The sequence below is a fragment of the Perca flavescens genome, chromosome 5 (genome assembly GCF_004354835.1).
Source record: "Perca flavescens isolate YP-PL-M2 chromosome 5, PFLA_1.0, whole genome shotgun sequence".
NCBI classification, from domain to species: Eukaryota; Metazoa; Chordata; class Actinopteri; order Perciformes; family Percidae; genus Perca; species Perca flavescens.
Genome location: NC_041335.1, coordinates 857,709 through 870,085, shown reverse-complemented (window position 1 = coordinate 870,085; position 12,377 = coordinate 857,709). Strand labels below are relative to the sequence as shown.

The 12,377-nt window shown below is 41.4% G+C and overlaps 1 protein-coding gene across 2 annotated transcripts in view; it reads right to left on the bottom strand.

The window, feature by feature from the left end:
* Positions 1 to 12,057, bottom strand: part of mamdc2a (MAM domain containing 2a) — a 52,820-nt gene extending 40,763 nt beyond the window's left edge. For both annotated transcript variants that reach the window (XM_028578330.1, XM_028578331.1), the window contains exons 1-2: positions 11,831 to 12,057; positions 11,561 to 11,686 (exon numbers count right to left, since the gene is read on the bottom strand). In XM_028578330.1, the coding sequence (XP_028434131.1) occupies positions 11,561 to 11,686; positions 11,831 to 11,858 (154 nt within the window). In that variant the 5' untranslated portion in view covers positions 11,859 to 12,057. The remainder of the gene's footprint in view (positions 1 to 11,560; positions 11,687 to 11,830) is intronic.
* Between the last annotated feature and the right edge of the window lie 320 nt (positions 12,058 to 12,377).

Here is a 12,377-nt window from a genome sequence, read left to right as displayed (position 1 = left end):
GCAGAGAAGTCAAGGAGAGACGCTGGAGCTACTCGTTAACCCGAGGAGGCCGTCCCTCCCAATGACCGACGCCAACAGGCCCGGCTTCAGAGCGCAAACGCATTCAGTGTCTGGGTGAGTCAGTTTAACACAGCACAAACCCCACTAGAAGGAAAGACACTGCACTGGCCAGGCAAGTTTAGTCTCATTTTCACATTGAATGCAATACGCAGGGAAGAAGAGACAGAAGCCATGTTTCCATCCACACGTTTTTGAATATCGACACAGAGTTTGTACGTTCGATCTCATCGGATTTTCTCTTAATCAGTAAACGGCTTATGAGATAATCGCTGATAGAAACATTATTTCCCAAATATATATTGAATTGCGATTACGTTTTAGGTCATTTTATGGTTGCAACCCGTCATAAAATAGTAAGAAGAAGTTTTAGGTCATTTCCACTTTCTTTGCAGACATGGGTGTCAACAAAGACAGATATAAGTGGACAAACAAGGAGACAACTGACTTTTAAAATGTTATTTAAAGTTGTCGTCTGATTATAGCTTGATATGTCGCTATCAGCTGCCACATAAGCACTATTACCACTTGCGCAGTATTAATCATTTATATCATGTAGGTCCACCAGGCGCCATCCATTTTGGCTAATAAACTTTGTTTGCAAATGTTAGCTTGGATGTTGTGCGGTTCAGTGTGAAAATGAATGAAAACACATCAAAATGTGAATCAACTCCACTCTCCAGCTTTGAAAGCGCTGTGTTTTTTGTTGACTTCACGTTGTGCTGTTTCATTCTGAGATTATTTTCCGTTGAATATTGAAGTTCATAAATCAGTGTTTTGGCATGCCTGTCAGAGTGGCTCTATATCCATGGTATTGAAAGGGGGATTAAATTCTTGGATTTTTTGTTTTGTTGTGCATTATCAAAAAACATCCCCCGCCCTCTGCTTTCTTTAGAAATTGCTGATACTGCAACATGCATTTGAGTGCCACAGCAAATCAGCTCAATATTCTTGTCTCTGAGTTCTAAAATCCCCTGGCAAAGTCAGTTATTCATAAGTATAAAGTAAACATGAACTCATACTGAGTGGACAGACGTTCTCAATGACTACATTTACAAGCTGTCAATTTTCGGGTTATGGACGAGTTAAGGTCACTATTTGGGTTTCTGAAACATTCGGAATAACCTGTTTACATGCGTGAGCAGAGAGAATTACTCCTGTATACATGGAATTTGTAATCAATTGGCAATATCCCGATGTAAACGGCGACGCACGGTTAGCGTCTGGACGTACGGACAACCTTAAGACGCAATAACTTTTCGGTCACCTTCTTATAAATCTCACTATCTCGGTACTTTCTGCCGTCAACAAAAGACATTATATTCCTGGTTTTCACCACACTAATAAAGAAACTGGTTTCCTCCTCGCTCCAAAAGTGTGGTGCTGTGCTGCGTCTCGCCATGTTTACCTCTACTTCTTGTTTACTTCCGGTATACTGCGCGCAGGTTTTCTGCATTGATAAACATGCAGAATATATATATATATATATATATATATATATATATATATATAACTATAACTATATTATTATAGGTTATAATTATTATTATAACTATGTTTTCTGGCGCATACAAGAAGTTCCTCTACTCAAAAGACCAAGATTCCTTGCGAATAGAACATGTGCAGAACACAAATCAATGTTCCTTTTGATGGGGATATGCCGATACACGTTTACATGACAAAAATTTCGGGTTAGAAAAGGGGTAACCCAGGGATCATTTTCGGGTTTTTAAAAACCGGAATATGAGCATATTCTTGTTTTTGCCGGTATTTACATGGCCGTGCGCGACCGGGTTATTGCTAATATTCCGGTTTTGAACGGGTTATTGGCTGCATGTAAACGTATTCAATGTGCAGTGATCTAGATGATAGGAAGAGTCAGAGGACATGGAGGGTGTTAGAGGCAGTGCTGTAACAGCGAGGATGAAAAGTAGAAAGGAGAAGAAGAAATTACTTAATTGCCGTATTATGAACTAAAGAGAGACAAAGATATATTTTCTGAAGCACACTAGTAATGACTGGAACCTTTTATGTCACAGCTGAGAGTCTTTTTACCCATGCACCCAGGTCTGAGAGAGCAGAGAGACAGTTTATGGAGAGCTTGTTTAAGTGACATCAGTTCTGTGGTTGGGGGGTTTACAGTTGTTACTTTGATCCCTTATTTGGTGATATGAAGTTCAACGAGAATCCTTCTAGCAGTCTTTGTGCAGTGATTTGCTCAAACAGTGAGCCATGGAGGAGCAGATAGGACCCAACAGTCTGACATGTACATGTACCAATGTATGCAGCCAAGATGATATAAGGATCTTAAAGAAACACACCACTGGTTTGCATGTTTAAGTCAATTTACTGCAAATCACATGTGCTTTATATCAGTAAACAGTCTAATTTTTGTCAGTGTTAAATTAATGTCATGAGCTAATGGCATGCATACCTTTAAAATCAATATGCACTTAAACTGCAGTATTATAAAGTGGTCAACATGTATAACTGAAAAAAAAAAACAAGCTTCAGTAGTCGGCTAATGATTTTCATACTGCACACATATGATTGGAACAATCCTGTCTCCTAGAAAATACGATTCTATTGAACTAATTTGCAACAGCAAATACATTTTGGGGGTAACATTATGCCGACTAGATAATGTTTTCTATTGCATTTAACATGATGATGAAATGCTGTTCATTAACGTATCTGTCATGTCTCAAACATTTTCATACAGAACGTGTCAGTAAAACGTTAACTGACAAGTATTTCATATGTTTTCTATCAAAATATTTCGTCTGCTTGTAGTGACTGCAGCCTTTTTTTCACTTTTTCATGGTTATGTTTAGGCACTGGCAGTACTTGGTTAAAGTTAGGGAAAGATTGTGGTCTGATTTCATACAGAAAATGCCTGTAGTGACATTTGTGTCTGAACCTAACCAGGGACGGGAGTCTGGATGTAGGGCTGACCCGAATGCTTCCAAGCTTCGACCTTTGCCATGGTAATGGATGTCTAAAGCAGTATTTGAATGCTTTGTTGTTGTTGCAAAAATTAGGCGGATGATGTGAGGAACGTGGTGTTGTTTTGTCATCATTGGTCATTTGCATTGGTGCCAGACTTTGGTGCCAGTTCTGGTGAAGTTAATGAGGTGGGCAAGTCCCACTATCAGCCATTATATCTGTGTTGTTTCACCTCTGAGTGAAAAATGCTTCCAGAAAATAAAAATAAACACATTTAAAGATGTTCACTGGTTTCACTTGTTAGTGGTTTCAAACAGATTATGGCTCTGTCCAGCCGCTGCACATAGCTCAAATCAAGAGGAGAGGATTCAGAAATTGGCCGGCAGGGGCGCCTAGTAGCTCACCTGGTAGAGCATGTGCCCCATGTACCAAGGTCCTTACCGCAGCAGCCCAGGGTTTGAATCCAACCTGTTGCTCTTTGCTGCATGTCTTCCGCCTCTCTCTCCGCGCTTTCCTGTCTACAACTATCCTTTCTATTAAAGGCCAATATGCCCAAAACATTTTCTTTAAAAAAGGAAGTGTCTGGCAGAAGCTGTGAACAGTCCAGAGATAGGATGAGTGTTGGTGGAGGTGGTCTGAGGGACAGCTCTCCACCTCGCTCCATCCTCCCCCCCCATCGTCTGTTTATCCTGTTTTCAGCAGAGCCTCAACTCTCTGTCTCTGATGTCTCTGTTTAGTGAATATAACCACCGAGGACATCTATCCTGGTTTTCACCACAAACTCTGCCTTGGCTTCTTTTTTTGGTGCTGCCACCTCAACTCATGCCCACATTGCCACGGCAACCAAACAGAAAACACTGCCGTGGTCCCGTCTTCTTTTTTATGAATCTATTTATTGCCACAGCGGGTGTAGTCTGCCACCATCTCCAAGGCTGGTTAGTGGTTAAGTGCACAGCTCTCTGCTGAAGCCTCTGTCTGCTGCAGAGTACGCTCGCATTGCCAGACTGGCTAGTCCACACAGCATTCCTGGATGGGAGAAAAACATGCTCTGGTTTATTGGCATTTATTTAAACCAATCACAATTGTCTTGGGCGGAGCTAAGCTCCGGATGGAGCCACGGTGCCTCTGCTAAATAGCCTCAGGAAGGAATTTGTTTTGGTGGAACGTGTGTACGTTTAAAAGTAGTTTTAGTCGTGCAACAGAAAATTCCGATTGGACAGATAGTCTAGCTAGCTGTCTGGATTTACCCTGCAGAGATCTGAGGAGCAGTTAACCATAGTCCTCACAAATCCACCGGAGGTTAGAACACCAACACAGAGACAGAGGAAGGAAATGGACAGTGAGGGACATCCGGCCGAATTCACAGCGGCACCTGAACAATCCCGGGAATGAAACATCGTCGATATAGACTAGGTGCAGAGCTCTGTTTTCACTGTCACAGGGAATACACAGTAGACTGGCTGCAGGGAGAACACACTGAGAGCTGAAGGCTTGGCTGGGAGAGAGATGGCACACACAGTATTTACACTATACTGCCACTTATCTTAACAGTGGGAACATAAACTGTGCTGACAGATTATCCAAAACAGAGGGAGCTGCTTCGGGACGATCTGTGACTGGACACACACAACGAAGCGATCAGTGGAAAACAAGACAAAAGGGGGAGTCCATCGGAATGTCTGGTTTGGCACGTGTGATGCGGGGGATCAAAATACATCTATATATCTCACACTGTAACACTTCAAAATTATATTTAATCAACTTATCTTTTACCAATAAATCAGTGTAATTACATACATTAGAAGGTTACAGAACTCATATATAATATGAGAAAAACCTTTTTTTCTCGAATTGGAAGAACATGATGACATGATTACAACAAACTATGAAGGCCACTGTTGAGGGAAAAATAATAAATCAGAAATTAAGGTAGTTTTTCAGAGAACAAATGGTTTGAGATAAAGTTGTAACTTTATAAAACAAAATAATTAAACTTTTACCAAAATAAATTAGCCTCTATTATCACAAGAATAAAGTTAAGATGGTTTAAGTAAATTTGCAATGTTTCAAGAACAATGTCCTAATTTTACAACACAGTAATGTAAAAGTAAACAAAAGGTTTGTATGGGATTTAAGTCAAAATGTAATATTAGCTCATTATTGAATATTTCAAGAATAGTGCTGTAGATTTATGAGAAGTCAACATATTATTATATACTACAACACTACAACTCTACAACTCTACAACACTACAACTATACAACACTACTCAGATTACATGACGTGACGTTTTGGGACTGACTGGTGGGATTGCTGTGTACGAAGTACACACGGAGATACACTGGTAAGAGCAGATGAGGTATAAGCATGTATCCATGTAAGCAGCACGTGCACTCTGTGTGCATTCACATAAGGCCCTTTGAGCCACTGAATGGCATTTACTGTGAAAAATCTGTGCAGGAAGTGTCGCATTTTCAAAAGAACAGCAAATTAAAAGCGATTGGAAATAATCGCTGAATGAAAACAGTACTTGTTTTAAAAAAGAGAAAGTGAGAGCAGAGTGCTGTTACTGCTGAATTAGTGCTGTGGAAATGGACAGCACACTGAATACAACAGATACACATGGAGGAAGTGTGGAGTTCACAGCAAACAGCAGATCAGAAAACAGAGAGGATTCTTACTTGAATATGATCAAAACAGGAGAGACAAAGGCCTGTTTCAAATAATCGTTCCCTGCAGCTGAGCTAAATAAAGCCCCGTCCACTTCTTGAAGGTTCACAGTTGTTTGTATCATATATACAGAGCTATTTTAAGGAATACAAATTACACACACACACACACACACACACACACAAATCTAATGACATCATGAGTGTGACAACCACTCAGCTACAGCACCATTCCCTTTCTAATGAACTCAGAAAAGTTGGGATAAACATTCAGTGGGAGTTTACAGAATGCAACGGTGATCCAGAATCAGATCCAGAATCAGCTTTAACGGCCATGTAAGTGTAAACACATACAAGGCTTACAGAATACACACAGAAATAGGTAACCAAACATTGGACTACTACAGTACATCTGAGGTAGCTGGATATGACAGTATATACAATGTATATTTGACACATATTTACATTTGAATGACGTGTTTAACACTATCAAATCTATAATTGACTAAAAGATGGATGCAGGGTTATTGCAGAGGGATTAATCCTGACACTATGGACTGGTGTTCAGTGTTGAATGATTGATTGTATTGTATACTACACTGCAGTATACTGTACATTACCCTGACAGTAGACGGTTCAGTGAAGTAGGAGACATCCTGTGTCCAGCAGTTAACCCTCTTAAAATGAAACGAAATTCGTACAACCATACATTCTAGAGTTTTCCCTGAGAGAAGGGGAGTGGATGTGGTTCGAAGAATTTGAATTAGGTAATGGAACTTCTTGGTGGAAAAACTGTATCATGTCTGAACATATGTCTGGAGGGCATCTTTAGCCTCTCTCACTGGAGGTACATAAATGTTAATCACACTACTTCTGTAGTGAGCGATGACAGAACATAGGGGGCGGGGGGGTTGAGAAAGAGAACAATGAGAAAACGAGCTGGTAGATGAAGCTTTTACTACATGAGAGTCCAGTAGGAGCCGTGACGTGATGGCACCCTGATCATGTTTTGTTACCCGACTGAAATACACACACACACACACACACACAAACACACATACACACACACACACACACACACACACACACACACACACACACACACACACACACACACATAAAACGTGTATGTGGTTATTTAGCTCCAGAGATTCCAACCTGGGGGTCAGAGCCTCCAGATGATTATATCTGCTACACAGAATGTTGCTATTTTTCATCCTTGATTCTAATATTGTCTTTTTTTCTGATCTGATGATCATAAATGACCTGTAACAGAGAGGCGCTACGTTGCCTCTGGGCTGACTGTCCATAAATCTGCATATAGAGAGCACCAAAGATCATATTCCAAATCACTCAGTCAGGCACGGTCACAATACTATTCCAACATCATTAACAATAATCCAGGAAATTCGAAACAGCTCTTTAAAACAATAAATTATCTTCTCAGTCCACCAGTCCCGAGGCAAATTAACAGTACCAACGACTACTGCAATAAATTCCTTGATTCATTCACCACAAAAATAATTACCATCCGTTTTAACTTAATACCCGGCAATGTCATTCCGTCTATTCCCCCAACCTCATTACCAACATTCTCACATTTCATTCACCCCACACACAGACAGGTTGAGACTCTCATACACAGTATGAGACCCTCAACATGCTCATTGGATTCCTTTCCCACTGCCCTTATCAAATTAAATACGACTAAGCCCTCTCATCACCACCATCATAAACTCTTCCATGCAATCTGGTCATCTTCCAATCTCTCTGAAAACTGCACTCATCAAGGGTTAGATATTCTATCAAATTACCGGCCCATCTCTAACCTTCCATTTCTCTCCAAAGTCATTGAAAAAGTCATTGTCACTCAAATTCACAACCACCTTCATTCACATAGTCTTTATGAAAAATAGTACAGAGACAGCCCTGGTCAGGGTCACAAACGATTTGCTTGTGGCTGCTGACCAGGGCTCTCCATCCCTCCTCCTGCTCTTGGACCTCTCAGCCGCCTTCGACACTGTTTATCACACCATCCTCCTCCACCGTCTGCAACACTGGAATTTCACACACAGCACTTCAGTGGTTTCGGTCCTACCTGACTGATAGAGTTGAGTATGTTGCCCGCCCTGGGGGGAGCCAGGTCAAGGCCCCACACAGTTACATGTGGAGTGCCTCAGGGTTCGGTCCTTGGCCCCACCCTTTTTTCCATCTATATGCTCCCCCTGGGCAACATCATCAGCAGGCATGAAGTTGCTTTCCACTGCTATGCTGATGATACTCAGATATGTCAGGTTGGACCCCACATCCTGCGCATTATCACTCACCACTCTGAATGCCTGCCTGGAGGAGATAGGGGTATGGATGACTGACAACTTCCTTCAGTTAAACAGCTCTAAAACTGAAGGACTCCTCATTGGGACCCCACACCAACTCTGATCCTCCACTCTGACCGTTTACTCATTTGCTGGCCATGACATTGCTCCTACATCCCCTATAATAAACCTGGGGGTTTGATTTGACCCCCACCTATCATTTAACACCCACATCCAATTCATCTGTAAGACTGCATTCTTTCGCCTCCGGAACATCTCAAAACTCCGCCCCTTCCTCTCTCTTTCTGATGCAGAGAAGCTGGTCCATGCCCTTGTCTCCTCCAGACTTGACTACTACAATGCCCTCCTCATCGGGATCCCTGGCAAGAGCCTGCAGAGACTGCAGTACATCCAGAATTGCGCAACCAGGGTCCTGATGAGGGTGCGCAAATTCGAGCACATCACACCCATCCTCCCTAAACTTCACTGGCTTCCTGTTAGGTTCAGGATTGAGTACAAGATCTGTTTCCTGACCTATCAGTGTATCTACGGCAGCGCACCTCTGTACCTTAAAGAACTTACCAATAGACATAACCCTACCCGACATCTCCGTTCCTCTGACAGCCACAAACTCCAGGTCCCCAAGTCCAAACTCTGCACTATGGGAGATAGGGCCTTCCAGGAGGCTGCGCCTCAACTGTGGAATGCCCTCCCAAACAACCTGAGGGAACCACAGTCTATAGAGGTTTTTAAAAATAAATTAAAGACCCACTTATTTTGTATTGCATTTTCTTAATATAATTATTGTTTTCTTGCTGTTTTTAACTGTTTTAACGTTTACTGTTTTTATCTGTGCACCTGTAGCACTTTGAGATGTGTCCTTCATGTGTAAAGTGCAATACAAATAAAATGTATTATTATTATTATTATTATTATTATTATTATAATAGTAAACGAGACTATCACCAGGGTGTGAACTACGGGGGAGCTAGGGGGAGCTCGGCTCCCCTTAATAAGACATGGGCTCCCCTGAAAACGTGATTTGTGAAATTTTGGGGGGTCTCTAAAAAAACTGACAATGTGTCATTTTGACATGCAATTTTGCGATTTGAACCTAATTCACTTCAATAAAGATAACGATACATGCTATTGTTGTTATGAGCATCAAGGCGTGGCAGCGCTGCGAAATTCAACTCATGTTTAGTACATGCTAACTCAAAGATTCGCAGAAAAAATATAAACGTTGGAGGCCATTAATCGGTGCGCAAGGTCCTTGAAATCCATTCCGCAGTAAGCATCATATAGCCATGGCAAAAAGAAAACAAGGCAGTTTAATTAATTTTAGTTTTACTAAGAAATTGTGTAGCGATGACGTTAACAGCACGATCAATTCACCTGCTGCGAGCCCTGTTAGCACACCTCCCACCGGGGTGACAACGCAAGAAGAAGCTGGAACAGCCAGCAGTGGAGAGACTGGAAGAGCCTATATACATGGCTGTAGGCTGTTTGTTAAGGATGGAAGCTTGGGGTGCGTTGCTAAGGTCTAATTGAACGGAGAAATGATGGTATTCTTCGGTAGCCTGAGTACCTTTTTCCATTGTTCATGTGAAATCTCAAAGACTGATGCTGAATGATGTTTATTGACTAGACTATTTGTGGCTGTTTGCTGTTTGCTCTATCTTTTCCTGTTGATAAAGTATAATAGGATAAATCCTGTAGTGCATGCACTTGTAGCTGTTATGTATCTTTGTAAGTCATTGTAAGTCGCAAGGGCACGACCCCCCCCATGGAAAAAAAGTGGGCTCCCCCGAAGGCCACGGTATAATTCGAACACTGACTATTATTTTTATTAATGCCTCTGCCCGGTCAGAATCCCAGAATGATTTACGGCAGGTAGACCGCGCTACAGTCACACATTCTGACGGGTCACAGATTTCGCTGTAACACCAGAAAAGCCTGTGTTAGTGTATCTTATTTTAGAAGTTATTTGTTCTAGTCATGGCTGATACTGGGGCAGGACCATCACAGGAAAGAAGGAAATTAAACGAAGAACTAAAAGCTGTGAAGACAGAGAAAGACAACGGGCGAAAACCGAGTCAATCTCAGTTGGGCTTTCAACAGATGGAGACAATTACAGGATTGTAAATGATTCCAACCCACCCTGAATTGGCCCTCAAGTATATAATATGTTTATTTCATTCATAAAATAACTTTGCAAAACATTGACTACAACTACATGACCTCCCTGTACGCTAACTCCTAGAGTTTTACGACAGCAGGTGTGGTAAAAACAACCGCTAGAATCAACACAAACTGAAAGTTATAGTCACTTTCAAAAGGTACCATGCAGAGTTTTAGACCACTAGTAGTGCTATGGAGTAGGGCTACATGATACGAGGAAAATATGTGATATGCGATAACGTTGTTACATATCGCAATAACGATATTACCTGCGATAAATAAATAGATATTAAATTGTACTCAGTTCTGCATTTCTGCTGCTTTCATGTTCTACTAAATACAACAAATCGCTTGTTGAGTTTAAAACTAATGAAAGGAAAGGAAATCATTTCCAACACTCTTCTATTGAACAAATTGAACACTGAATTAAATATAAAAGGCACCACTAAAAAAGAATGACATTACATTTTAAAATGCAGTTTTCTACTCATATTCTCTTTCAACTAACACAAAAAATCTCTGAGTGTCTATGCGATGTGTATATTGCGCATGCCGGCAATGTGTGTGTGTGTGTGTGTGTGTGTGTGTGTGTGTGTGTGTGTGTGTGTGTGTGTGTGTGCGTGTGTGTGAGTCTGGAGGAGGACTGCTCTCTTTGCCCGTCAGGCTTCAAGATGATGTTATCTTCTGCCGTGTGTTCAGAAGCTCACAGCAACTTAATACGATACATCGTCTGGCTTTGTTTGATATCTAGTGTTGCAAATCTGCTTTTTTGTGAGTTTCCTCTTAGCGAAATGCTCTGAGTGAATTTAAGATGGACCTTTATTGTGAAGGGTTGACACGGAAGAGCCAGTGTTATGGCAGCATTTTTTCCTCATCCTTTATTTATTGTTTAGTTTTATTCATAGTTTATTAATATCCAACATCCAATGCTATCCAAAGTGCTCCAAATTCCAAACACCAAGTTCCTTTGGTAACCAGGGAACCAAGTGTGAAGTAGATTGAGTAAAAAGTTCATGAGATATTTCAAAGACAGACAGACAGACAGACAGACAGACACACACACACACACACACACACACACACACACACACACACACACACACACACACACTGTGTGTTTAGTAGACACCTGTGAGCTGTTTTAGAAAAATGTATTAGATTTACTGCCCCTATTTTAAACAATAAAGAAAGTAAGACATATTTTTCTTATATGTAGTTTAGTATTATTCCTTCTGGAAGAATTTATCATTGTGATCAACTTAATTATGTCCCAGGAAAAGGGATTCACACGCACACACACACTTCTCAAACCAAAGTTACAAACTTGGGAGTGACAGTGAAGTATTCCAAGCATATTTCTTTCTGTAAGCAGAGCTCATGATGACACAGTACCTTCTTCATTCATGCTCCAGCTGCCGTACTCCGGGTCGGATGTGTAGCCACAGGTGCCCAGCTCGAAGTTGCAGGACCCGGGCAGCAGCTGTTGCTGCGCCCGGAGTAGTCCGCACAGGAGCAGCACTGCGAGGGGAGAAAAGAATAGAGGCACTTCTGCTTTCATACACTTGTTAAACGTCACGGTTTGAATGCAAAAACCAGACCCATGTTAGAAGAATTCTGCAGCAACTGTGTGCATTTTCCCTTTCCCAAATGAGTGTGGTTTACCGTGCAGAGAGAGGCGGCCGCTGCTCATCGTGTCCGCGGTTCAGAGAAACTGTAGTTTCTGATCTGCTCCCGGTAAATCCCCCAAAGAACTACAGGCCAACAGCGAAGCGTCTTTCACATGTTGTAATGTCAGCAGCAGAGATGCAGGCTTTTTTTATTATCCGGTGTGTGGGTGGATGGATGAATGGATCTCCCTGGGGCGGTAGGGATGTGTCGGTCAGCAACGAGTCGACCCTATGAGTCGGCTCTTTTAAGTGAACGATGGGAGTCGGATCTCGTCCGCTTTGGTCTGAATCTGTGGGTACGTCCCATTTATGTTAGATGTATTGCCTCATTTTTTTTTTTATTTTAGAATGTATTTCATTGGCATATGTATTTATTCATTTATTTCATGTTGAATAAAATGGCATTCCACAGAATAATGGATAGCGCTTCATTAGTCTTAAAGGTTCCCTGCCATACAAAACCATTTTTACTTGCATTTTTTGAAATATGTTAAGTCCATATGTGTTTGTGTTATGTGGAGAATGTAAAAATGAACTGCTAC